The 27,146-nt window shown below is 50.8% G+C and overlaps 1 protein-coding gene across 1 annotated transcript in view; it reads right to left on the minus strand.

The window, feature by feature from the left end:
- The window catches only part of Gabbr2 (gamma-aminobutyric acid type B receptor subunit 2), a 353,724-nt gene that overhangs the window by 145,372 nt on the left and 181,206 nt on the right, over nt 1-27,146 (minus strand). Inside the window, exons 4-6 of the mRNA XM_036177907.1 lie at nt 22,285-22,386; nt 9,354-9,419; nt 4,460-4,660 (exon numbers count right to left, since the gene is read on the minus strand). Coding sequence (XP_036033800.1) covers nt 4,460-4,660; nt 9,354-9,419; nt 22,285-22,386 — 369 coding nt within the window. The remainder of the gene's footprint in view (nt 1-4,459; nt 4,661-9,353; nt 9,420-22,284; nt 22,387-27,146) is intronic.

The following is a 27,146-nucleotide window of genomic DNA, read 5'->3' on the forward strand; positions in this document are numbered from 1 at the left end:
ACAACCAGAAAGACAGGTGAGAACGGTGGTCGGAGCTTGGTAAGGCCACTTGCTGTGCAAGCTCAAGGACCTGAGCTGGATCCCCAGGATCATAAAACTCCAGTGTGGTGACACCTACTTGTCATCCCAGCCCTGGGGAGGCAGAGACGGGCAGTCCACCTGGCCAGCTGGTCTACCCTACTTGGTGAACCCTGGGCCCACAGGAGACCCTGCCTCAAAGGAGGTGAACGACATTCCTGAAGAATGCCACCTGAGGTTGTCCCCTTGCCTCCACATGCACACACATGCACATGCGTGCACACACATATTAAAAAAGATGAGAAAAATGTCCAATTTCATCAGCAGTCAGGGAAGTGCAAAGCCAAACTAAAACGGGATGCCACGTCCCACCTACTAGCTTGGCTAAAATTAAAAAGCTGACAGCACCAAGTGCTGACAAACCTGTGCACAGAGTGGAAGTCCCCCTCACTGCTGGTGGGTGTGTAAGTTAGTGGATCCACTTTAGAAAGCTGCTTGGCAGTGTCTGTGAGAGCCAACAGATGCCCATTCCGTGACTCAGAAGTTCCACTCAACTCCACACCCAAGATCGGGGCGAGCAAGCACCCATCACAACACAGCAGATAAATAGGAGCAAATCAGAAAAATGCACGTAAGCGCTCCACCTGGAGAAGCACAAAGCAGTTCTCAGAAATGAGAGAAACACAAAATCCCAGGATTCCTAGACTGACATGTCTATTTCCCAGACTTTGATTTACAATGACAACCAGAGTAGGTCTGTGTGCAGGGTGTGTAAACAGAGTTATCAAACAATGCAGAAAGTTAAGAGCACTTTGCTGCAGGTGAGTGACATCAAAACCACACATCCACTCAGAGAGGAACACTGAAAAGACTTCCACACAAAGCCACCAAGAGGTCTACTCAAAGCAAGATGGGGGGATTCGTAAGATCACATCACGGAATACTACACAACACTGAACATGGAACATCTTCGGTATCACTAACTCACATGTGTTACAGGAAAGAGGAAAGGTCCACAAGACCTTATGTATTCAAAGCCAAGAGCAGCTGTCTGTACAGCAAAGAAGTCAGGGAGTGGCTGTAGTTGGTAGAGGTGTTGGCTGGGAAGGACATAAGGATAACTTCAGGTAGGCTTCCTTTCCATGTTTCATGCTGTCCAGAAAAATCTATGGCAGTCTCATTGCCCTTCCTGCATAATTCTGGCTGTGAGCTCTTCCCTGTGACCTCCTGCCCTAGGATTCAACCTGAATGCTAATGAGCATCTTCTGTGTGCTGGGTACAGACTAAGACATTCCCTCTGTGCTGCCCCGTATGTCGTCACTAAGCTGTGGCAGAGACATCGTCACTAGTACTGCAGGTAAGAAAAGAGGGGAGGTTGAATGATTTCCCCTCTGTCGATCACAGGCTCACCCTGTAACTGCAAAGAAGCTATGACTTCCAGGAGATGGCTCAGGCCTGCCTCCTGCAAATGTCCACTGTGGGCTTCCAGGAAAGCCTCATGACGGGAATCAGAGGTCTGGTCCTATCTCTAATCCCAGTGTCTAGAATGGAGTTTCCAATTCCTGCCACATGCCAAGGTGGCTACCGGAGTGCTGGTGAGCTCATTCAAACTCCAACCACCACAGAAGATAGAATCACTCCCTGGTGGGCTTTCTGGATGTCTGAGAACACTCATCTCATGGGCCATGCTAGAGCCCTGGCCACAGCTAGCTTGGGAAGCTAGGGAATGTCCATGGTTCAAAGGGTGGCCATCTACCCGCTTAAAGTCAGTGTGCTGTTACTGGGTACCAGGAGGAGGGGAGATAAGAATGTTGCTATGGGCCGGGCGGTGGTGGTACACGCCTTTAATCCCAACACTCGGGAGGCAGAGCCAGGTGGATCTTTGTGAGTTCCAGGCCAGCCTGGACTAGAGAGCAACATCCAGGAAAGGCACAAAGCTACACAGAGAAACCCTGTCTTGAAAAACCAAAAAAAAAAAAAAAAAAAAAAAAAAGAATGTTGCAACTGCCTAGTCAGGATTCAGATCTAGCCAGTGTGTCGCCACAGGTCGACAGTCTCTTCCTCCCGAGCCTGCTCCTCTGCCCTGCACCCCCTCCCACGGAAGGGGCCACCTAGACTGTAGGGGATGGGGCATCAGCCCTGTGAGGCTGGTCCCCCAATCCTCCTGCCTTTTTACGTCCTTCTCTGCATCCATTTCAGAGCACAGAGTGGGCATGGTGACCCCCCAAAACTTCTGAGACCTGCCATCTCTTCCCATCACTATGGCAATGAGAAATGTCAGCTTTCAAGGGCCCCTGCCTGTCGATGAGGACCGTCACCTCAGTCCCATTGGGCACAGGAGCCTCTCCATAGGTGTCCTGGTTGGCTTTTGTCAACTTGATATAAGCTCAGACCATCTGGAAAGAGGGAACTTCAGCTGAGAAAACGCCTCCATCAGATTAGCCTGTAGGTGAGTCTGTGGTGCATTGTCTTGGTTGATGATTGATTTAATATGTGTGTGTGTGTGTGGGGACAGTCTACTGTGGGTAGTGCCACCCCCGACAAGTAGTCCTGGGTTGTATAAGAAAGCAGGCTAAGGAAGTCAGTCAGCAGCACTCCTCATGGCTTTGGCTTCAGTTCCTGCCTCCAGGCTCCTGCCCTGGGTGACGTCATGCTTTTAGATGGACGTCAAGACCCTTCTGAGGCATCAGCCACCCCACTTAGCTTCACAGGGCTCCGGTGGACCATCATGGCTTTTGTTGCCTAAGGCTTTGGTTTGGTTAATATCCTGTCTGCCTCCGGGATTTTTTTCCTAGTTTTTTCTCAAACTTCACTATTTTTAAATTAAAATATAGTGTACTCTGGGTCCAAGACTCTTAATAACTTGCAAACTTTGACACCCATAAAAATAACATTTACCCAAATGAGAGTTATTTCTGTACATTCCTCAATGTCTCGCTTATTTTTTTTCTGCACACATCGATTTGATAGGAAAATATTTCTCCCAGCATTTTCTAGCCAGGTGCCAACATGATCTAAGGAGCTGTTTACAAAACCCGTCCTAATGATTTGCTAGGTTTTTGACAAACCAATAAATCACTGGTGGAGAGGTGGCTCTGATTGGGATTAAATAATGAATAAAAACATTTATCCACACTTGGTTATGATGCTTCCCCAGGAAATGAACTGGGTCTGTAAGAGCCTGCCGTTGAACAGAGGGGGAACTCTCAGCACACAGTGGCCATGGTGGGCGCATGCCTTTAACCTCAGAATCTGAGAGCAGAGGCAGGTGAATGAACCTCTGAATTCCAGCAAATTCCAGGCCAGCCAGGGCTACACAGTGAAACCCTGTCTTAAGAACAGACAAACAAACGAAAACCGAGCTATGGGCACAGAGGAGGTGGGAGAGGCACATACCTGACCATATAGGATTTGCCTCTCGTCAGAGATGGGATGGTGGATCTCACCGTCACCTGGGCTGTGACCTCTTGCCTCTGATAATTCTTTCTTTCTTTTTTTGAGACAGGATCTTATTAATGGAGCTGAGGCTGGCCTGAAACTCCTGTGTAGCTAAAGTTGGCCCAGCGCTCCAGAGTGCCAGGATCACAGGTGTGTGACAGCAGAGCCAGCTGTGGCCACCTCTCTCATTCTGAAAGGAGCAGTGGGACTTTGCATATTGACAGCCCTGTGAGGCATCGAGGCAGGGACATGACCCTAATGGTGGAGCTTTCATTTCCAAGGACTTGGGTCCTTTGAACAAGGTCCTGCTTCCAACACCAGGATGCCAGCTGTACTGTGCTGCTCGCCACCAACCCTGCAAGCCCAGTAGGGCAGAGGCTTGCTCAGTGGTGAAGCATGGCTGGGCCAGGCCCAGCTGGCTGGTCTGCAGTGTGTCACCCCAAGTGTGTGGGCACCACTTAACCTAGGGAAGCATCAGTGAGCTGGGTATCGGGAGTGTAGGGGGAGAGGAGAGGAGAGGAGAGGAAAGAAAGAGAGAGAGAGAGAGAGAGAGAGAGAGAGAGAGAGAGAGAGAGAGAGAGAGAGAGAGAGAGAGAGACAGAGAGACAGAGAGAGAGAGAGAGAGAGAGAGACAGAGACAGAGACAGAGACAGAGAGACAGAGAGACAGACAGAGAGAGAGAGAGTTTCTAGGCTCTTCTAAGGTGGAGGAGCCCAGGAAGGGACTCTGGTTGTGGTTGGTGTCCCAGAGCTGAGGACACTTCTTAGGTATAAGCAGCCACACTGTGTACCCTGTGTCACAGGCTGCCCACCCAGCACCCTCACCTCGCTGGATCCTCACACTTACTGGATGGACAGGCAGCCACCTACCCTCATTTCCAAGTGTTGCTGCTCAGAGAGGGCAAGTGACTTGCTGGAAGCACACAGCAGCCCTGAGACACACTGTCGACTTTGACCAACAGAATAAGACAGTTTGGCCAGGACGGGTGAACCTCACCACTGACCTTCCCTGAGATGGTCTTGATCTGTTTGGAGCTCAGGGGCTCGAAGTCCACTCCGATGTAGCCCTCCATGGCGGCCAGGAGGCTCCTGCGCAGGCAGCGTGAGGAGTTGGCCTCCATGTGCACCTGCTCCCACCACGCAGGCTCGTACCAGCCTGGGATGATCCACTGGTACTTGCTGCCGAACATGCTCTCCTCGAAGGCCTGTGGGGGATGGGCAGAGACTCAGGATCAGCGGGGCTTGGGGTGCTGGGAGACGGTGGGAGAGCCATGCTTCCTCCTCCCAGAGGCTGTGCAGACTTCTGCTGGCCCCCTCTCTCTGTCACTCTAAGGACCCCATAGAGCATTTGCACATCAGGCAGAATAGAACAGAACCGACCCAAATAAACAGGAAGGCCTAAGACCTGGATAAGCCGAGGGAGCTTTTTGCTGGAGGGAAAGGCAAGTGCTCGTAGAGAAGCTGGTGCAAAGTTCTAGTACTGCACCTAAGAGCAGTGTGCTTCACTGTGAAGTTCCTGGTGACCCAAGAGCAAAGGGCAACAGGTTGTACACAAAGTTCTCATCACCCACGAGGAAGAGGCAGAGCATTTCTGGTCTTTAGCTTTAAAAGGTGCCTTACACAAGGATGCCATCAGAGCAATGGGCATGTACAGCACCAGGTCTACAAGGGCGTGTACAACACCTTCTCTACAACAAAGTACTCAAAGCAGTTTGCGGTTGGGAGACTAACACCATTAACTCTAGAGTCTTTCAGCTGCCTCCACTATGGAGTTCTTTGGTGTTATCAGACTTCCAGTGCCCCCCCTCCCCCCCCATACTGTACTCCTAATGATGAAATCTTAGCTCATTTTTCTAGTGACTACACTGTAATTGCGCCCCAGCCAGAGTTTTGGTGGTGGGCACAGAGAACTCATCTTTCACATGAATAACAAATTCACAGCTGGACAAAAGCAAGCAGCAGCTGGGGGCCCTCTGATAAACAGGGTTCAGCTTCAGAAACACTGTTTACAGGAAGATAATGCAGGCTTCTGACTGAGAGCAAGGCTTGGGTGTTTTGTTTAGTTTTTGAGACAGAGTCTCACTGTGTAGCCTGGGCTGGTCTTGAACTCGTGATCCCAGAGTGCAGCAGGGATAACAAGTGGTACCATCATTCTGGGAGGGGCGAGACTTAGGAACAAGTGGAAGTCTCCAAAGCCTCAATCACTCCATCAGTGGCAGTCCTGTGTGAGTTCAGTCTCTTGTCCGCCACCCATGGGGGAGCACACATACACTGTGTGACCAGTGCCTGGCTAGCCTACTGGGAGTAGGCTGTTATCTCCTCTGTACTGATGGAGACCGCCCAGCTTGAGGGGAGGAATTCCCTAAACACAGCTATTGAGAAAAAGGCGCAAGACTCTAGGGCCACCTTCTTTTAGCAAAACAAAACCTCTTTCTGGGAGCTTCCTTGCTCTTAAAGGCTCCCCTGTTTACAGGAAAGGCATATTGCTTAGGAGGTACCAGGAACAAGGGAGCAATACAAGGCCTGGTTCCAACACTAGGGACCGTTACCATCCTCGGGGACGCAGGCTGCACAGTGTACAGCAGGCAACAGGGTCAGGGTATCTGTGTGTGCAGACCCTCACAGTCCCTCTAGGCTGCTCCTTCAGGAACTCTCTAGAAGACAGAAGCCTGGTCCATGGGGAAGGTGTCTGTGGCCTGAAGCCCTTTCTACTACACTGGTCCAGCTCCCAGCCTCTTGGACCGCCTGCCTTCTTCTCTGCCATCCTTCCTCCTCAGGGCAACTAGGGGTCATGAGGTCCTTGCCCCTTATTATTGTACAAAAGTCCTGCTTATTTCAGCTCCTTATGGCCTGTCCCCAAAGTCCCTTGCTTTTTTTCCTGTAGAAAGCATGAGAGGCACATGGGCAGAGCAGAAGGTCAGGCCAGATCAAGCACCCACAGACAGGCTCATGGGAAGGGTGTGGTCAGGCTCAGTCACACCGGCCACTGTCAGGTGGGAGTGGCCATGTGCTGGGCTTCTGTGCTGGTCCCGGTGTGAAGAGCCACCTGAGGGACTGGAACACTGGTCTGTGTCCTTTGCCAGATGGAGAGTAGGGCTGTGCCTGTTTCCCTGGCACCTCCAGGACTAAGCCAGGGCCATGCCAGGGCCAAGATACAGAGGGCACCTGTGCTGATTGTTTATGTCAACTTGACCCAAGCTAAAGTGATCTGAGAAGACAAAACCTGAATTAAGAAAATGCTTCCATAACATCAGGCTGCAGGCAAGCCTGCAGGGCATTTTCTTAATTAGTGATTGATGGGGGCGGGGCAGGCCCAGCCCATTGTGGGTGGTGTCATCCCTGGGCTGGTGGTTCTGGGTTCTGTAAGAGAGCAGGCTGAGCAAACCATGGGGAGCAAGCCAGTAAGCAGCATTCCTCCATGGCCGCTGCATCAGTTTCTGCCTTGAGTTTCCAGCCCTGTTTGAGTTCCTGTCCTGACTGGACACACGGTTTCTCTGCCACCACCCCGGCTCCATGTTCTCTACTGGTGGTAGGAACGCACATTTCTTTTAACAAAATCCAATTTTCACCTTGTATTGGGTCTCCCTTCGCCTCCCCCACTCCCCACGCAAGAGGGACACCTCCCTTTTCTGCAAGGTCCCATCCACAGTAATGACAGTACAGGAACACCTGGGGCAATGCCACCACTGAGTGGTGGCTTCAGATAAAAGTCACACCCCCATTAGGCTGAGATTATTGTTGCATTTTAATATGAGGCAGCTGAGACAAGAGATGTTCAGTGATCTTCCTAAGAACACACAGCTGGCAGAGGGGAACCAGAGGCACTCTACCTTGGCTAATGCTGGCACTGCCCAGGGCTGTATATAGGCCCTGCGCTGGCTTGCTCCCAGCTCAGGAGCACAATAGGGTGCTGCTTACCTCTGCCATGTTCTGCCATGTTGGCTGCCAAAACTGTGCTGGTCTCTGCTTGCCCTGCTAGGCCCCCACTCTAGGACTAGGAAGGTATCAACGTCCCTGCTCTGAGATTGCACCCCTCCATCACCTGTGCTTTCTATTCAGGGTGAGGACATTGGTAAACCCTCTCAGGCCACTGGTACCTGAGAGGCAGAGACCATGTGTGTCGTCAAGGGTAGGTTCAACCCAAAGCTCTAAGAGCCTCCTCTGTGAGGGAGCAACCAGCCAAGGCAGGAAATCCTCTGTTAGCATGGAGATTTCTCCAGAGCACAGGCAGGACAGGGGGTTGGGGGTGGGAGAGGAGGTGGGACGGAGCCCAGCCTGGGCCTGTGGCCTGAGACTGAGCAGAATGACCCAAAGCAGATGCCAGGGCTCCTGCAACCACTTCTCTCTGGCCCAGCACAAAGAAAGGCCTCAGCCACACAGGGCTTTGAGCTGGAGCCAGAACACATGAGTCCACTGTGTGTGTTCACAGCGCACAGGAACTGGCCTCCGCTGGGCCACTGGCCAGGCTCAGCCATGCATCACTTCCTCCCCGAGTCTCTGGGGTGTCTGGAGTGTCCCACACTGACTCAGATTTCTTTCTTGATGGACACTAAGGCTTTCAAAAGGCTAGGGAAATTGGTGGGTGGGGGCCAAGTCCAGTCCCTTTCCAGAACCTGCTCTATGGGAGAGCTTGCTTGCATACTTAGAGAATCCATTTCTGGACTTGTCCGGGGAAGACAAGACCTTAGAATAAAAAATTATTGAGTCAGTGCTGGCGGCCCGCTGTGAGCTTCTTCCTCAGGTTTGGGCGCTGCAGCCATCTTGTCACTCCTCAGGATCCTGGTGGTCCCATGGGGCCTCCTACAGTCACCTTTCATCATGCCCACCTTCAGACAGGAGGAACAGGGGTCTTGAGGGCTGGGGCCCAGGCTTCATGAAAAGAGTGTTGTCTCACTTAATCTCCTCCATGAGCTAGTGAGGTGGGGTAACCACTCTCTCTTTTTCAGGGATGCACTCTGAAGCTATAGGGCCCCAATGCCAGTATATCGCCCGTGGAGCCTCAGGTGGTCACCTGGCTCCAGCATCACCTCCCAGGTGGCCTAGCAGCCTCCTCCTGGGATGCTTCGACTTTCTCGCTTTGCTCCTGAGCTGGTAGGCTAGGGTGTCCTGCGTGTCCTTGGCTTCCAGCCACCCCTCTTCAGTCACTCCTGGGCCTGCTGGGGTCCTCCATCTCTTCATTCAGCCTCACCTTCTAGGTTCATCCCCAGCCTCCTCCGTTCTTCCCACCCTGGCTCTGTCATGATGAATGTACAGTTCCTACGTGCCTGCTGTTTATACATCAGCCAAGTTATGGACAAAAAAAGGGCAAGGTAATAGAGAACCATGACCCCTCACTAGAGACCACACCAAGAATAACCTTATTCAGAAAGGCTAGGGGTAGATACTGACTCATGTCACTGGGCTGTCACTTGGTGGACTTCCCTCCTGACCCCAGGGGAGGAAGGCAGCCAAGTCCAGCCATGGAAACAGACATGGATCCTGGGTGGAACCCCTAACATATATGTAAGGATGTCACAGGTGGATTGCACCGGGATGCAGGGCTCCACTCATGAGGTGGTTGAGGGAACTGGAGAAGTCCCCTTACCTCTCACATGGCTACTGAACAGGGTGAGTTGGGCAAAGTATAAAAGCACTTGGTCACCCACTCTGTATACCCTTCCTCAGGGTAAGCAGTATGTCCTCAGCTGCCAGCTCTGAGGGCAGGGAGGAACCCGAGTCTCTGGGGTGTCTGGAGTGTCCCACACTGACTCAGAAAAGCCCCAAAGCTCCTACAGCATCCCCGGCATCCCTGTGACCATCCCTACTCTGAGAACAGCTTCTGATCCGGGAAGTCTGACTCCAGGCTGGAGATGCTTGGCAACCCCAGGGCTCGTCTAACTCAGACAGAGTCTCACTTACACAACAGAAGACTTTCGCTGCCATGTTCTGGTCAAACTGGCCGAGGATGATCCTCACGTCGTTCCCCTGTGGGCAGAAGAGGATGTGAAGGTGAGTGATAACATTCTCAGGGCCAGCACCAGGGAACCCTTCCATGCCCAGATTTGCAGCCAAGAGCCCTGCCAATAGCAAGGGAGGTGAGGCTCCCCTGTGCTGTGCACCACTAGACTGGCTATGCCACCCTTGGCTGATCTGCAGTTACCCTCTCTGCTTTCAAGGGTGACTCTGAGGCAAGACGGCATACCACAGTCTCCCTCTTCCAAGGAACTGGGCTATCTTGAATCGTCTTTTTCATTTCACCTCCAGGGAAAGTAAGGCCAGAGAGGGGGACAGAGGCCAGATCCAAAGCAGCCACACCATCCGTAATGTCTTTTCTATGAATTTTCTAGTCCCTTGACTGTTAGTCCCCTGAGACATAGTTTGAGCTCACAAAGCTCCCCAGTTCGTAGCTTTGGGGATGTTTTGGAGTGGTATTAAAATCTTGGTGCCATCAACAAGCCTTGAGTGGTTTCAGGTGTCCCCCCTTTCTCATTTCAGCCTCACTTTGCTCCTCTGAAATGTAGGGACAGCGGTGGCACCTCGCTTGTATGAGTTCTGGGAGGACTGAGTGAAGCACCCTTCAAAGGGTGCCTAACATAATACCTGGCACACAACAGGCACCCAGTGAATGGCAGCTAGCCATATGCTTGCAGCTCCCCCAGCCCATCTTTATTTTTACCTGCAAGCTCTAGCTACCTTGCTATGTGCTGGTTTTCCCAGCGTGGCTCACAGGTGTGTGTTGCAGAGAAAAACACATGAAACTCACTTACTTACTCCCTACACATTTACCAAGCACCTGCCTCTGGCTCTTGGTCACTTTCTGAGGATGGGACCCAGCCTGGGCCCTGCCATCAGGAGGCCAGCTGGGTACAGGCTGGCACCTGCTCCTGTTCTCAGCTTCTGGCTTTGCAGAAGGCACCATTTCCCTGCTGGCCTTTGTCCTCTCCAGACACCCCAGGCCCTCTGATGGTGGTTGGCAGGAAGCATGGCTTTAAAGATCAGTTTTTAGCATCTTTTAAAATTGGAAAGTGCTGACTGGGGGGGCCATCTTACTCATCATGTGTGTTAGCAAAATAGTGAAAGCCCTGTGCTAAAACTAGCCTTTGCTTGCAAGAAAGAATGGAAAGAAGAGGGGGGACAAAACCCCATACTTGCTCAGAAAAGGACTTTAAAGGGTCGTTTGCAGAGGCTGGCGGAAGGCAAGCAAGCCTTTGCCTCAGCAGTCTGTAGCACTATAAAAAGTTTCAGGCTGTTTCTGCTCTGTGGATGGGCTCCCAGGCACACACCAGCCTCCCTGTTATTGGCTGAAATCTTCTTACATTATTTGCTACTAACAGTGGCCATCTGTCCATCTGTCTGTCTCCACCCATCCATATTTATTCATCCATCTTCCAGGTTTATTGGGCATCTGGATTGCTAACCCCACTTGCTAAAAATGGCACAGAGAAACAGCCTATTGGGTTTCAGAGCCAGAGAATCTGGGTTCCAATCCCAGCTCCATGCCAGGCTTTAGTCTGCTAAGCCTGCATCTTGTCATATCTGAAACAGGCACTGTCCTCCATGTCCTGTCTTGTGGTATAGGTGACTCATCACAACACAAGATGCCTTCTGGTCTTCAGGACACTTCCCCTGGCATCCTGCCACCACTGATCCCTCCTGTTTGCCCTCCTCAGATTCAGCCCCTGGTACCCCATTCTGTCCTCAGCTTTTGCTGCATCCTGGTGGCAGCCACCCAGCCTGCGTCACCAGCATGGACTTATCCTTTGCTTTTCACAGAGCACCTCTATCGCTGTCTCCTGGCTCCTTCAACTCAACATGTCCCAAGCTGAACCCTCATTTTTCTTTACCAAGCAAGCCCCTTCCTCCTCCTGTTTTCATCTCTGGGAGCGGTACCCCAGCCTCCCACTCTCCGAGCTGGAGACTGGAGTCATCTTCCACTTACTGCTCTCCTTCCCCTCCTACGTCCCAGCCCCTCAGCTTGCTGGATCCACCTGCTCACCAGCTCCAGAGCCAGCCTGTCCCTGCAACCCTATGCTCTGGCTTTGGTCACCACTCCTCTTCCCTTAGAAAATATCTGGACCCATGCCTTCCACCTACCATGTCCAGTGACCTCCGCAGAGAGGGAGAGTCCTAGCAAACTCCAGATCTGACTGAAGAAATCTGACATGGCTCTCCAAGGTAGATCAAATACTCATCTGAGTCTCTTGATAGCTTGAGGTTCTTCACCAACTGTCTCCTGCATCCCATTTCCCCTACTTTTCTATGGAGTAATAGAGAACTATCTGCAGTTCTGGAGACACACCTGCTTGCCATTCATCCACCCACCAATCTGTCTATAAGTTCATCGATCCATCTGTCTACCAATCTACCCATTCATTCATCTACCTACCACCTCATCCATCCATCTGCCCATCCATCCATATATCTGTCCATCCATTCATACCCCCACTAACCAACCAACCAACCATCCATCCATCCATCCATCCATCCATCCACCCATCATCCATCCATCTGCCCATCCATCCATATATCTGTCCATCCATTCATACCCCCACTAACCAACCAACCAACCAACCAATCAACAATCCATCCATCCATCCACCCACCCACCCACCCACCCACTCACCCACCCACCCATCCATCCATCCACCCATCCATCCCTCCATGCCCCCTCCTTCGCTCTGTTCCCTCTTTTGTACAGGCTGTACATCCCAAGTGTCCTTCTCTCTCCCTGTATTCTCCTGAATCACAGCTGCTCACCCCTCATTTTAGCTCAGGCTCCCTTATTTCCCATGTCATTGACTCATCAAGCCCAGTAGCCATTCTCCTCTGGACTGAGGGCACCTACACTTACTTCTATCATGGCCCAAATACACTTTTTCTTTACATCTTCTCCTGATCCCATGACTCCTGAGCCAGCACAGGGCACGATGCATGTAGTGATAAGTATGCATGTGGCCTGATGCAGGGGAAGGATGCTGATACAGCACTGGACCCCATGGTGGGCTCTTGGTTGCTTACTGACACCCTACTAGTCCTGGGGCCTGGTGCTAACTGGGATCACATGTCCATTTCTCAAATGGACCAAAGGACCCACATCTTCATGGTGACCAATTCACCACTTGCTGACAGATAAGCAACTAGTTCTGCCATTCCATTTGGTCCAGGTAATATCTCTGTTGCCATGACAACTATGCTGCAGGTTGGCTATAGGTTCTCAAGCTGCTGGGTTTAGATGGGCCCGAGGAATCATGGATCCAAGAAGCCACTTCCCAAAGAGGCCAACAGCTCTCACTAGCTGTGTAGCACCCAGAGCTGGACTCTAACTCTGGTGTGTAGGACCCTCAGAGGGCCCCAAAGAAAGACACTGTTGGGAACCAGGAAGCCCCTCAGGCAGAAAGCTATTCCCGTATACTATGCTTCTGGAAAGTAGGAAGGGCCTGTTCCTAAGCTAGGAGAGCAAGGAAGAGCATGGGACAAAGGATGGAGAAGAAATTTGGTCCTTAGGGAGTTGCTGCCTTGAGAGCAGGTGAAGTAAGTGTTGGGCTCACTTCTTGGGTGGGACACATTCATCCAGGATTAAGGCGGCATCCAAGTGGGTATATGAAGAGTGGTGTTTCCTCCCCCTGGAGTGGAACTTGTGTGTGGGTTCTGGGGTCAGGTCACACACACACACACACACACACACACACACACACACCCCACACCCATTACAAGCTCCAGAATCACATCTGTCACTGCCCAGAACATGAACTTCTTCCTGGAAGTCCAGAAGCTGAGAAATAAAATCCAGATAGGCCATGGCCCTATCTCTGGCCAACGCCTCACCCTGCCGGGGCTGGAGCTTACTTTCCTGATCTAAGGGCTTGGGACAGTTAAGAAGTACTGAGAATAAGGCTTGATGAAGATGAAGCAGGCTTGTAATCTCAGCTAAAGCAGGGGGATCACACATTCAAAGTCACCCTGGGCTGTGTAGAGAACCTGCAGCCCAGCTGTACAGAGCTTGCCTGCTATAGCATGAGTGAAGCCCTAGGTTCAAACCCCTGTACTGGAAAATAAGTAAGTAAGTGCAAGGCAAATGGAGGAAGAGCCAGGCCTGTCCCTGTGGGTGCGAAGGACAGAACAGAGCTGTGATCTCTGGAGAACAAGTCCATGGCTGAGGGAAAATCCCAAGCTTTTGTGACTGGACTCTTCTGGGGCCTCCTGGAGTGAAGAAGGATGACTAGGGACAGATGACAGTTGCCATGACCGATGGTCCTGGGTACGATGCTTACATGGGAACTTGCGTTCACACCCTATGAGGCCACTGCCCCAGAAAGGGCATGTGGAATGAAGCAGCCACGGGGTGGGGTGGAAGGGAGGAGTGCTGCCCAGGTCTTCTCAAATCCTCACACCCAGAACCCTATCTCAGACTCTCAGTTCCCAGAATCCCCACAGACACACAGGACATGCCCTAGCTCAGGGTAGATGTCCTTTCTTCTTTCTTGGCTCTCTTGTATCTATTGTTCTGAACCCCCTTGTCTCCAGGATCCTTGAGGGACCTAAAACCACACACTTCTGACCACCCAATCCATTGAAGGATTTTAGCTCCAGTTTGCCTGTCTTTCGATACAAAGACAAAAACATGTCTTTGTATAGGTACCAGGTCTATGGGGTATCTGCTGGTGTTCTGGGTTAACCCCCTTACTGCCTCATCCTGCTTCTAGCCTTCTTCTGAGTATACATGCTCTATCAGCCAATTTCACACAATCCCTAGTGTCTTAGTTAGGGTTTCTATTTCTGAAACAAAACACTCTGACCAAAAAGCAAGTTGGGGAGGAAAGGGTTTGTCTGGCTTACACTTCAGCATTGCTGCTTATCACTGAAGGAAGTCAGGACAGGAACTCAAACAGGGCAGGATCCCAGAAGCAGGAGCTGATGCAGAGGCCATGGAGGGGTGCTGCTTACTGGCTTGCTCCCCCATGGCTTGCTCAGCCTGCTTTCTTATAGAACCCAGGACCACCAGCCCAAGGATTGCATCACCCACAGTGTGCTGGGCCCTGACACATTGATCACTAATTGAGAAAATGCCTACTGAGGCTCCTTCCTCTCTGATGACTTTAGAGTCAAACCAGTACACCCCAGGCTCAGCTCCAGGGGACTTCAACTCTGGATTCCAAAGCACACGGGTGGGGAGTGGTGGCATACACCTAGATGCTGGCTAAGTGTGGTCCCAGAACCTCAGGGCTGGCCACACATCCTACCGAGAGCTCCCAGGCTGAATGAGACAACCCCCTTCCCTACTGGCCTGAGCTGCAGCGCTCAGCATTAAGTCTATAGAGCCACTCATTGGAGAAGCCAGGCTGATGAGAGGCAAGGTCATGAGTGACACACACCATCCTGAGTCATGGGAGAGGCAGGCTAGACATGAGCACCCTGAGGGCCCAGCACAGCTTGACAGCCTTCTTGCCACTAGAGTATGGGGTCCTGCAAGGAAGGTCAGGGTCACCTGACACTGACCTCTAGGTCATCTGGAGTCTCCTGTAGGCCCCCTCTCTTCACCACGGGGCTACCCAAAACCCCCAAAATTCCACACTGTGAGAGCATGAGGTGACATGAGCCACCAAGCTACTTGAGGCTGGCCTGGCATGGGCTGGAAGGACCAGCTGAGACTGTCTCTAAAGTCCTGGCTCAGACAGGCTGATCCCTCCAGGATGAATACTTCCCTATTTAACCAAAATTTGCCTTGGACCTTTCCTCCCCCTCCCACCAGACATAGCCCTAAAGGCACAGAAGCAGGAAACATGTCTTCACATCCAGGAAGAGTGTGGAAAGGGGACAGCCCACAGCAGCCCATCGGCAATGTGTGACATTCCTTTAACTCCTGTATATTTAGCTTTCCAATAATATATCTGGCTTCAGATAAAAATACTGCACTTTCTTCTCCATGTCTCTGAGCAAAGTTGGCCTCGGGGCCAATGCACCATGGTTATTCTTTGGTTGTGCACCCTCAGGGTCCAGGCAAATCTATTTCCAGAGGTTGGCCTGGGCTTCCTGCCTGTACAGATGTGGGGGTGGTTGGTTCAGGGAAAGGGCACAGTCCCCACCAAGACCTTCTTGGACAGTCAGGGAAAGGAGTAACCAATCCTGACTAGGGCTCTCCCATGGAGCAAAGGCCAGGAGGGTGCACCTTCAGGCTGACTTTGTGTAGAGTAGAGGCCTCCCACAGACATGCACATCCCAGTCCCAGACTCTTTGAGGATGTAATGCCTCATGGCACGAGGCTCAAGCTTCAGGAGGAGCTAAGGCAGCAGATCTGAGACAGGGAGTTTTCTTGGATGGTCTGGGCAGGCTCAGTATTATCACAAGGGTGCTTATAAATGGAGAGGCAGGCTGGGTGACAGTGGTGTCTTTGAAGACATAGGAGGAGGCCACTGGTCAGAGCACAGAGATAATGCCCTCTCCTCTAAGGTCCAGGATGAATCATCCCCGGGGACAACTCCATCTTTGCCTGCCAGGACTCATGCTTGGCTTCTAGCCTCGAGGCTGGAAAGACACATCTGTATGGTTTGTAACCACATAGCTTTGTCCCACCAGCTGTAAGAAATGCATGTACCTCCCTCTGACCTGTGGGTGCCAAGCTGAGAGGGACTCTACTGTCCTGTCCTCTTTGGTGGGCCTTGGGATCTCTTAGCCACTGCTGACCTGCTGATAGCTTTTCTGGACAATGTTGGTTCCCCTCTGTTCTCCCCGAGCCACAGGAATGCTTCCCAGTGTTGGGCTATTTTTGTGACTCACTCAAAAATAGGTTTCTCTTTTTAAAGTCAGAAACCTGGTTCCAGCAGGTGTACCAATTCTTTTGACAGGGAGATTCGACTTGATGACGTCATCTACGTTTATACTCAAGGACTGCACAGCCTAGTTACAAAAAGAAACTGCAAAAACAAAAACAGAATGTTCTAAAAAGTTCTAAAATTTTGTGTCAGACCTCATTCATAGCTAGCCTGGGTTTTCATGTGGTCTGTGGGATGCAGGTAGAATTCCCCATGATGCATTGCTGGCGCCCAGCCTTTCACAGGCATTTAAAGGTGAGTACTCGGGCTTTCTGCCCAGGCTGGGCCTTGCTGACTCTGATGACCTTCCCCTTTCCTCCCTTCCATGAGTGTAAGCCACAAAGCCACCTCCTTCCTGCTTTGTTGCTGAGGAGGCTCATGAGGAAAAGGTTGCCTTTAACTCTTTGTATACAAGCACTCTCCAGAATGTTCAGAGACTACGGAAGAATCCTCTAGCCACTGACTAGTAGATGGGCATGAGGCTGAGACCAGGTTGTGGTGGCTGCATGCCCTCCTGCAGCCTCACTCCTATGCTGCAACTTCCAGCAGCCTGCTGCATGGCCTCCAGTATGTGTTCATTTCCTTGAGCTCCACTTTCTCATCCTGTAAAATGGAGATAATAACATTCCCTATAGAGGACCAGGTAGTAAATCGTCTAGGTTTCATGGGCAATTACTCTCTGTGGCAATTACTCTGTTCTACCAACATAGCACAAAAGCAGCCAAAAGCAGTGTTCTAAATGAATGTGTGACAATAAAACTTTATTTATAAAACCGAATAGAGGGCCAGATTTGGCCCATTGGCCATCATTTGCTGACTGCTACTGTTCAGTAACTGGGAGGATTAAAAGAATGAATAAATCTTATATATCTGTCGAAGCAGAAGCATGGGCCGAGGCCACAGAGGACAGGCTGTGAAGAGGTCAGAGACAGAAAAGCAGCCTACAGATGCCCCTGCTTTCCCAGCAGTAGTTCAGGCACGAGGCTACCCTCTTCTCTGATGACCACACAGTGATTTCTCTGTGGTCCCTGGGGCCACATGGAGTTCACAGTAACCTGGCTTTTCATGGCTTTTACAGGAACTTTCATGCCATGAATTTATTTCTTGATTCTCATCATATTCTTGCTTAGTTGTTTTTGGGTTTCTCACATGGCATCAGCTGCCAATTCTTCAGTCTTGTGAGAGTGTTCTGCCCGTGAGGGCCACCATGTAAGCCTGTTTGGTGGATGGTGATAGCTGAGGCAGGGAGAGGAAGTAAGTGCAGGCCTGCTTGATTCAAAGTCTGTGCCGAACTTCTGTTCAGTTCGGGATGAGGAAGAAATGTGCACCGGGAGGGCTACACAGCTCCGAGAGCGAGAGCGCACTTAACGAGCATTAAAAATGCAAATGCCAGTTAGGTACTAACTGTAAAGGAAAGGGAGAACGATGAAAGGGAGCTCCCTGCTCTGTTTGCCTGTCTCCCTGGAGTCCTACAGGCCGGCTCTGTATTTCATCAAGCTGCCATCTGCAGCAGAGACAGGCTGTGTACTCGGTCACCTCAGGGATGTCCCCTCCTCTGTTGCAGGCCTGCCCAATGCCTGCTTCTTGACCTCCCTCTGGCAGGATTCTGGCTGCACTGTGGTAGACCTCTGCTCAGCATTTTACACTGGACATCTGCATCACTGCTCTGCAAACTGTTGGGAGAGAACACCATGGTGTATTCTATACTTCAGGAACTCAAGAGGCTGAGGCAGGATGACCACTACTTTAAGACCAGGTTGGGCCACATAGATCTTGACACACACACACACACACACACACACACACACACACACAACAAACAAACAAACAAACAAACAAATAAAAAACCAGAAACAAATGCAAACAGCACCATCTGGGACCACTGGCATTTTCATGGTGAAGTTGACCAGCTTGAACTTCTGGTCAGGATTACTGTCTGGTCTGCAAAGGCCTGTTTGGAATGTTGTGGTGTAGAGGCTTGTTTTCTGTTTGGACACATGGACCAGATTTTCCTTGCTGTTGTCTTCCATGCTTTGGTAGCTTCGGCTTCCATGTACCACCATGTTGTTCAGAGGGTCCTTCAGCTCAGGCTCATCTTAGGTTTCTCTGTCTACGATTTTACATTCTAGGTGGCGACAGAGAGTGTGCCCAGGGCCTCACACTAGCCAGGCTCCACTACTCAGGTCACCCCAATCTCCTTGACTGTGAGACTTGGCTCTGAAACTGCCTCTTTTAAAACTGTCCCTTCTCTTAAGGAGACCAAGAGTTTGGTGCCTGTGTTTTAAAATCACCCCTTTCTCAGGCTCTGAGAGTGCAATTTGGGTTTCACGTCTCCGGTATTGTTGTACGTGTTCCTGCATTCTGTGGGAAGCCGCATGCTCTTTCCCATTCATCTATACATTTACAGCAATTATTTAGACTTATCTCTCTCTTCCCAGAGTCTATGTTTCCCACGTGGCTGTTTCTATCTTGACCTCAGCTATAAAGCATGCTGTTGCTCCCAGCTGGCTCTCAGGATCAGCTTCCAGAAGATTTCCCGGCTGGTACATGATGTGAGGCTCAGACAGTATGTCCCAGTGGCCCCATTTTAACCCTGGGGTTTCATGATGCAAAAAGGGTAGAGGGCAGCCTGGGTTTGAGAGCCTTGTGGGAAGTTTGACTCCCCGCCCTCCACCCTCCACACCTCTGCCTAGATATTTGCAAGATTTATCTTTAAAGTTTGTACATTAAAACATTTGCCAAAATGTGTCTAGGTATCCTTTCCTCTACCAAAGTGGCCAGGAGGCAGAGACCAGCCAGCCAGGACATGTAGTTTCACATTTCTGAGCTAACTGTGGATTTTGTAGTTCAACAATGGTCCAATGTTGGCAATTTCGTAGGCTCTAGCTTTGCTCCCTATAGCGTGTGTGTTTGGATGTGTGCGTGTATTCACCTGTGTGTGCACGAGTGTTGAGGCCAGAGGCCAATCTTAGGTACTGTTCCTCCTGAGGGTACCTACAAGGTGGACGGTACCTCTCACTGAATCTGGAGCTAACCCATTGGACTGGGCAGCTGGCCAGAGAGCCCCAGAGACCCTCCGGTCTTCCCTGCCCCCGCCCCCAGCATTGGGACTACAGGGAGGCCTGGATTTTTGTGTGGGTTTCTGGGGACAGAACGCTGTCCTTGTGCTTGTACTTTATCAGTCTTCCCAGTTCCCCTTTTTGTGGCTGTCCCTGTTGCCTCGCTGCGGAATGTACTAGAAACCAGGTTCTGGCTGCCCGGTGAGCTGCTGCTCCTGGGCTTCTATTTTGGTCCCCCCTCTTGTCCGTCCTGGTGTCCTCTCGGCCCTTGTCTCCAGTCTGTCACCGTCATCATCTCCTCTCTCATTGGATTGATCGTGCCAACCGTTTCCTCTGAATTCTGGAAGAGCGTCTCAAGTGCATCCTCCACGCCATTGATTTTTTTCCCCCTCTCAGCCCTGGCTCTGCTCTCTGCTGCCTCTGCTGCAGATTTCTGTCCCATGATCTGGTACGCAGCTTCTTCTTCCTGGTCCTCTGTGTCCCTGCTTCACTTAGCCCACACAGAAGCAGAGGCTTGCCTTTCTTCCAGGCTCTCCGGAGCTTCCCGCCTGTCCTCTCTTCTGAGTGTGTATTCCCTATTTCCTCAGTGGTCTTTGCTGTCTAGACCTAACTCACATGCAGCTCACTGAGCATTAGGTTTGGTTGCAGGTGATGAGAAACGCTTCTAGAAGCTTGTATTTTAATGGGAGGTGTGGGCGCTAGGATAAGGAGATGGATAGTCTGTCTAATGTGGCGGGTTGTCTCCCCCTGCCCTCCAGAAGATATGTTGAAAGCTTAACCCCAGCATTCTGGAATGGGACCTCATGTGAACACAGGGTCAGTGGCAGAGGTTTCTTTCTTTCTTTTTTTTTTTTTTAACCGAGATTCGGCTACAATAGAATAGGGTTGGCTCTTGGCTCAGCTTGAGGAATGTCCTGAGAAGAGGACATTATGGAGAAGGGGGTGGGGTGCCACAAAAGGTGGAGTTGGAACTTGGCAGCTGCAGGCCAGGAGCTCCCAGGACTGTGGACACCAGAGGCTGAGGGAAAGGCAAGCTTGGAGAACACACAGTGCCACCCACACCCCAACCTCTAGAACCAGGCCAGGGAGTACACACTTCTGCTGCTAAGCTGCACTGCGCTGCCCCTTAGTGAAAGCAGCCCCAGGAAACAAACACGGATGTGGGTCTGTGGGACGAAGACAGTCAGGAGATGGGGCAGTGTCTCTGCTCCTGGCCCTAGCCTCTGAGTTCCACAGGGCTAGGACCTTTGCTCCAAACCTCGGCTGCACAGGGCACTTGGGGCAGCTGGGCAGAGATACCACCAGCTCCAGGTGGAATTCTAACCCCCACTTTCCCTGTAGGTCTTGAGGGGTTACCCAACCCCTTCGACCCTCAGTGAAATCGATCTAAAATTGACTTTGGGAAGCTCGAATGAAGAAATGGTGGGCACAGGGTCAAGGCTTGGGTCAGTGGCCAGCTCTGTGTGGGCGGCTAGTCACGGGCGGGAGGATGGAAAGGCTGGGCATTTTGGCTGCTGTTCCCATCGTGTCATTTTTAGTTGAACTTGGTTGATGAGCAGAGCGCCCTGTTCCACCCCGGATCTCTACACCTCAGCTCTGCCCATGCTGCCTCTCAACTCCAAAGCCTTCAGAACTCAGCTGGGTCTTGGAGGCCAGGAGCTATTTCAGGAGCCTGCTCTGGGGAGACACTCTGCATGTAGCAGAACAAGATTGGCCCAGCATAGCCCTCTTCCCCACCTGCCTGCATCCTCCAGGCTCCACAGGGCCTATCTAGACCCTGCAACAGCATAGTCCTTGACAACATGGAGGGTTGTCCCCAGGGGCTGTTCCTCATCTGCAGAGACTCCCAGGGCCAAAGTGTGACCCACAGGTTTTGTCTATTTTGGAGGAGATCAGGAGGTGTGGGATTCTTCTGAGTCCCCTGGCTCCCCAGCTCTGAGCTCTGGCTCCCTATCAGTGAACTGAAAAATCTTATGGCCTGTGGTTCACAGCTGCCACCTGCTGTGTCAAGGGGAACCTTGGACCCCCTTGAGTCAGAAAAGACACCAGCAGTTGGCATGTGGGATCTTCATGCTAACAACTTTCCCAGCAGCCATGAGGGAATGGAAGGGGGAGCGGAGTCCACAGCTCTGAGGACTGCTTCCCTCCACCCTCAGGAGAAGAACGAGTTTCTTAGCTGAGTTCTTAGCGGTTGAGGACTGACCTAGAGCTGTTTCTAGCCTTAGCATCACCACAGTATTCCTTCCCTCAATGCCCCATGCCCTGTGGAACTCTGATGCTCCCACAGCAGAGCATGCCTGCTACCCTTGCATCTGCAGCCCGCCTTGCCTGCAGCCTGGGATCCTGCCAGGCCTCTCTCCAGAGCTCTCTTCCTGAGAGTCAGGCCTGGCCCCTTCCCCTGATGGCATGAGTCACTTTGCCCTCCTTTTGCCCCAGACCCCTCATTTTCCCTTGAGAGTAGACCTTCTTCCTGGCCACGCTGTGATCAAGCTGGGAACAGGGGTGGCTGCAATGATATCTGGGAGCCCAGGAGAGGGGCTAGCACCTGGTAGGGGTTGGAGTTTGCAGTAGACATATTTACCATGGGGGAAACTCAAGTTGTCTCCCTCTGTCCCTAGAGTGACTGATGCTGGGTGGGATAGGGAGATGGTCTCTCAGCCCTTACAGCCATGTTTTTTGACAGGCCAGATAGATCCTGGTTCCTGCCCCTTTGCAAGAGAGACAACATCTGTAGGTGCCCTGCTTGCCATTCAAGCATGGCTGAGGGGCAAAATAGGCACACAAGTTCCAGGGGCACAGAGCCTGGCTATCAGTGACCTTTGTCAGAGCTGGACAGCAATCCGTGGGGAAGCTCAGGGAGGCTGACTCCTGAGGTCTGAGATGTCAGAAGGAAGAACTGAGGCCTACAGTGAAGTCAGGGCTCTGACAGAGCATGTGGACCCCCTGGGGGCACCACTGTCTCCAGTGCCAGGCTGCACCTACCTTGAGCTTTTTGACGCTGGTGCAGGGATCATTGGAGAAGCTCTCTGTGTCTGAGATCTCGATGTCCTCCCCGTACAGAACTCCAGTCAGGTCGTTCCTCACCTGTGGACAGAAACAAATCAAGAGCTTGGGTAGGCTGGTGCCAGGAAGGGCCCACTCATCAGGGTTGGCCAAATTGGGGAGTGATTTTCTCCACACCACTGAGAGTCAGAAGGGAGCATGGCCTGTAGATGACACTATACATGACACCAGGCAAGGCTGGGTTGCTCAGCCTGCCCTCGGAGTTCCTATAAGAGGCAAGACGAAGAGATGGCCTGGCCAGCACCCCCACATTGCCTGGCCTGGGTCAGGCCGTCTAATGATACCTTGTTTATGTTTTGCAGTATAAGCTCCAGTAGGGCTTCTGTTGCAGTGAAGACACAGCCAAGACTCCAGAGGGACAATACAGAATGGAGTTGGGGAGGGATGGTGGCATCTGACCATGAGGTTCTGACCTATGGCTTGCACATGTGCCTACAGGGCAGAGGCTGCCAACTGCTATGTCGTCATGGTCAACCAGTGTGAAAAGACGTCAGGACTTTCCGGTGTACTGTGGCACCCTAGAGACCACATGGCCTTCTAAGGACAGCCAACTGCTGTTCCATTGCCACGCTGGAAACAGGCCTAGGGCACTTCAGGGGAAGAAATCATAAATCCAGGCTTTTTCCATATCAGCTCCCCATATTTTCTGGTGTTGACTTTTATTTAAAGTTTGGTTTAAACAGAACAAGAGGTCTCTGGCTGAAGAGTGTACCTGGCTGGGTGCCCCTGACATGCAACAGTGGACCCCATACTACGGAGCTGTTGAGAAGGGATAGATGAGAGGTTGGGACCCAGCTTCTGTGTCTTGCTATTTCTGACTTGCTTGTGATCTTGTCCCCTGGGTGTGACCTTCCTCTCTCTGAATTAGGAGGAGATTCTGAAAAGCACATCTTGCTTACTCTGTGGGCATGGCCATTGTCACACAGACAGCAACAAGTGTTTGTGAGGATGAGAGCCCCTGGAGCCCTTGGGAGCCACCCCTGGGAGTGTGCAGTGGTTCAGAATTCTGGGACACAGAATGCAGTGCTTCAGAAAACCAAACAGTGATTACCACCTGCTCCAGCAAGTCCACTCCTGGGAATAATTCCCCAAGAAATGACAGCAGGGACTTGTCATGTACACTCTGTGTCAGCTGAGTTTTTCAGTACTGTGTCAAGGTATCTGTCAGAGCACAGAGCAACTGAAGGAGGGGGGGGTTCATTTTATTTTCAATATTTTTATCTATCTATCTATCTATCATCTATCTATCTATCTATCTATCTATCTATCTATCTACCTACCTATCGTGTGTGTGTATCTCTGTCTCTGTCTCTGTCTCTGTCTCTGTCTGTCTCTCTCTCTGTGTGTGTGTGTGTGTGTGTGTGTGTGTGTGTGTGTGTGTGTGACTGTATGCCACATGTGTGTGGTTGTCTGTTGGAGATATCCTGGAGCTAGAGTTACAGGTGGTTGTGAGCTGTCCAACATGGGTCGTAGGAAATGAATTTGGGTTCTCTAGAATTCCTAGAGACAGGAGGGGCAAGCACTCATAACCACTGAGTCATCTCTGCAGCTCTGAGGAAGGGTTTGTTTTGGCTCACAGCCTGAGAGGGCACAGTCCATCATGGCAGAAAATGATGGAGGAGTTCACGGTGGTGGGGTGTGCATTAGGGAATTCTCACATCTCAACAGACCAGGAATCAGGGAGGGCTCAGGCCCGAACTACAGCCAGGTTACAACCCTCATGGCCTGGCCCCCAGTGACCCACTTTCTCCAATGAGACTCCATCTCCTAAAGGTTCCACAACTTCCCTAAATGGCACTATGCATGGAGGACCAAGCAGTCAAACACATAAACCCATGGGGGAGATTTTACCTTCCAACTGTAACATCCACATTCACAGGACATTATTCACAAGAGTCCCAAAGTGGGAGCAACCCAAGTGTCTGTTGCTGGATGAGCACTAATAAACACATTGGTGTGCACACACAGAGTGACATACTATTCAGCCTTCAAAAAGATTGAGATTCTGTGTATGTTACATGGCTGTTCTTAGTTAGAGTTTCTATTGCTGTAAGAGACACCATGACCACAGCAACTCTTATAAAGGACAACATTTAATTGGGGCTGGCTGACAGTTTCAGATGTTTAGTCCATTATCATTTTAGTGAGACATGGTGGTGTGCAGGCAGACAAGGTACTGGAGAAGGAGCTGAGAGTTCTACATTTTGATCCGCAGGCAATAGGAAGTGAATTCTCTACATTGACTGTAGCTTGAGCATAAGAGACCTCAAAGTGCACCCTCACAATGACACACTTCCTCCAATAAGGCCACACCTACTCCAACAAAGTCACACCTCCTAATAATGCCACTCCCTAAGAGCTTATAGGGGCCATTACATTCAAACTACCACAATGGGTTAATCTAAAGAAAGGCAGACACGAAAAGACAATTACACATGGTACCTGGAAGAGGCAAATTCCTAGAGATAGTCACTGAGGGTGGGCAGCTGAATGGATTTGGTAATTAATGGGCTCAGAGCCTCAGTTTAGGGTGGTGCAAAGGTTCAGGAGATGTATAACATGGCGGTTATGGAACTTGAGAAGACCCTTGTTGCTGAGCACTTACAGATGGCCAAGGTGTTCTGTATACTTTATCACAATAAAATAAACTTTCTTAGCTGTTCAGAGGTGGCACACTCCTTCAATTCCAGCACTTGGGAGACAGAGGCAGGTGGGTCTTTGTGAGTTCAAGGCCAGCCTGGTTTATAAAACAAGTTCCAGGACAGCCAGGAATGTTACACAGAGAAACCCTATCTCGAAAAAAAAAAAAGAAAACAAAAAACAAAACAAAACAAAACAAAAAACGAAAAAACAAGCAGAATAGACCTTATTATGTTAGGATTCAGAAGATTCATCTAAAGCCTTCATCAACATGGTTTTGGACAATCTGGCCCTGCATGTCACTGGCTGTCAGGAAGCCACTGCCAGGGAAGGGGAGCCATGCTTTATTTCCTTGAGAGAGAGATGCAGATGGTGATTTGTGAATTCCACTTGATAGTCCTGGGTATTCATTTTGCTCTATGGTTTTCTAGATGCTGGAGATGGTTCACAAGGGACATTTTGTAACAGGAAGAAGCACTCTGTGTCCAGTGTTGTTCTGTTGGAGGTACTGAGGACTGAACCCAGGTGTTGTGGTTTGCATGAGAAACGTCTCCCATAGACTCATGCATGCATTTGAAATATGGTCCCTAGTCAGTGGCACTGTATGGGGGAGATTATGGACCCTTTAGAACTTGGAACCTTGCTTTTAGAAATCATGGTCTCCCTCCATGTCCAGTTAGGTTGATGTGAGCTCTCAATCTTGCTGTGGCCACCAGCCTTCCTTGCCATTATGGATGCTATGCCTCAGCAGCCATCAGCCCCAGTAACTCTTCTGTGAGTTGCTTTTGGTCATGGTGTTTTATCACACAGCAGAAAAGTGCTGAGCATAACAGCCCTGGTGCATGCTAGGCAAATGCTCTACCACCAAGCTCCATTTCAGCCCCTGCTACAGTTTTTGCCTCTGCTTTGATAGAATATTAGAGACTAAGATGGGCAAATGCTGCCTCCACTATTACAGCTCAGTTCTGTGTCCTCAAGGCTTCCGGTCACAAGTGGGTCTCATCTCAGTGTTGCCTGCCTTAGGGGCGGGCACTAGGTGGCTTGCAACACAAATCCATGTGCTCACCAAGGGGCAAGCACTGTCAAGACCCAGCTCTCTATCTGTGTGTCATTCACATTTGGAGAGGGGACCCAGCTTCCTCTAAACCTCTGTCTTCCTACCTAATGGAGGTGGTGGGCAAATAGCTCATTGGCTAGGTTCCAGGTTCATCCTGGAGCCGTGGAATAGCTTTGTAAGCTGTGGAGTTCTGTACACTGCTTAAAAGTGAGAAAGGACCTAGCGGTTGAGGTGTCTGTGAGTGTGTCAGGACAGGTATGAAAACCGGTGTTGTATTTTGCTTGATAAACAAATAAATCCACCCTAAAGGTATTCTCACCCTGCCTCCGATTTCAACCACGAGCAACTGAGGGAGACTCTCAGTCTGGCGATCTCTCCACACTCCAGCCTGGTGCTTCAGAGCAGGCCCAAGTGCCCCGGTTGCACTGCTAGCCATCAGCCCCCATTGCTTCAGCTCTTTGGTGTTTGCATTCAGCTCGGGTATTTACTCTGATGGACTTCCAGGGGTGGCAAGTAAAGAAAATCAACTAAATGGTATTTCAAAGAAACAAGGTAGAGGACAGAAGGATGTAAGGCTCCACCCTGCCCTTACTTGGGGACTGGAAGACCCACTGTTTAGTCCCCCAGATGCCCAGGTTAGGCCTGAACCTGCAGGTTCTCCTGGGTAATGGGTCCAGTGTCTCAGCTGCTTGCTCTAGACTGCAAGTCCCAGATTCTATGATCCCTTTTGCTTCTATTTAATGAAAGAAATAGAAGTTTTTCTGGGAAAGTAAAAGCCCTTCATTCCTGGGAAGATAAAACAAAGATGCTGATTGATGGATGATGGGGCCGATGAGTTCAGAACTGAGAAACTGGAAAACCATGGAATAGCAGAGCGTATGTTTCAGTGGCTCAGGACATTGCAGGCTCAGTTGTCCCTGGGATCACATGGTTGCTGCTCCCTGCACAGTACGAGAGTATTCTACCAAATATCACCAGAAAAGATCAAAACCCCAAATCCTCAGCTGTCAAAAGGGAACCAGGGAATCATGTTTGTATCATGATAAAGTTGAGAGTTCCTTCTAGGAACGCTGTGACAGGATGT

This window comes from Onychomys torridus, chromosome 2 (genome assembly GCF_903995425.1).
Source record: "Onychomys torridus chromosome 2, mOncTor1.1, whole genome shotgun sequence".
NCBI lineage: Eukaryota > Metazoa > Chordata > Mammalia > Rodentia > Cricetidae > Onychomys > Onychomys torridus.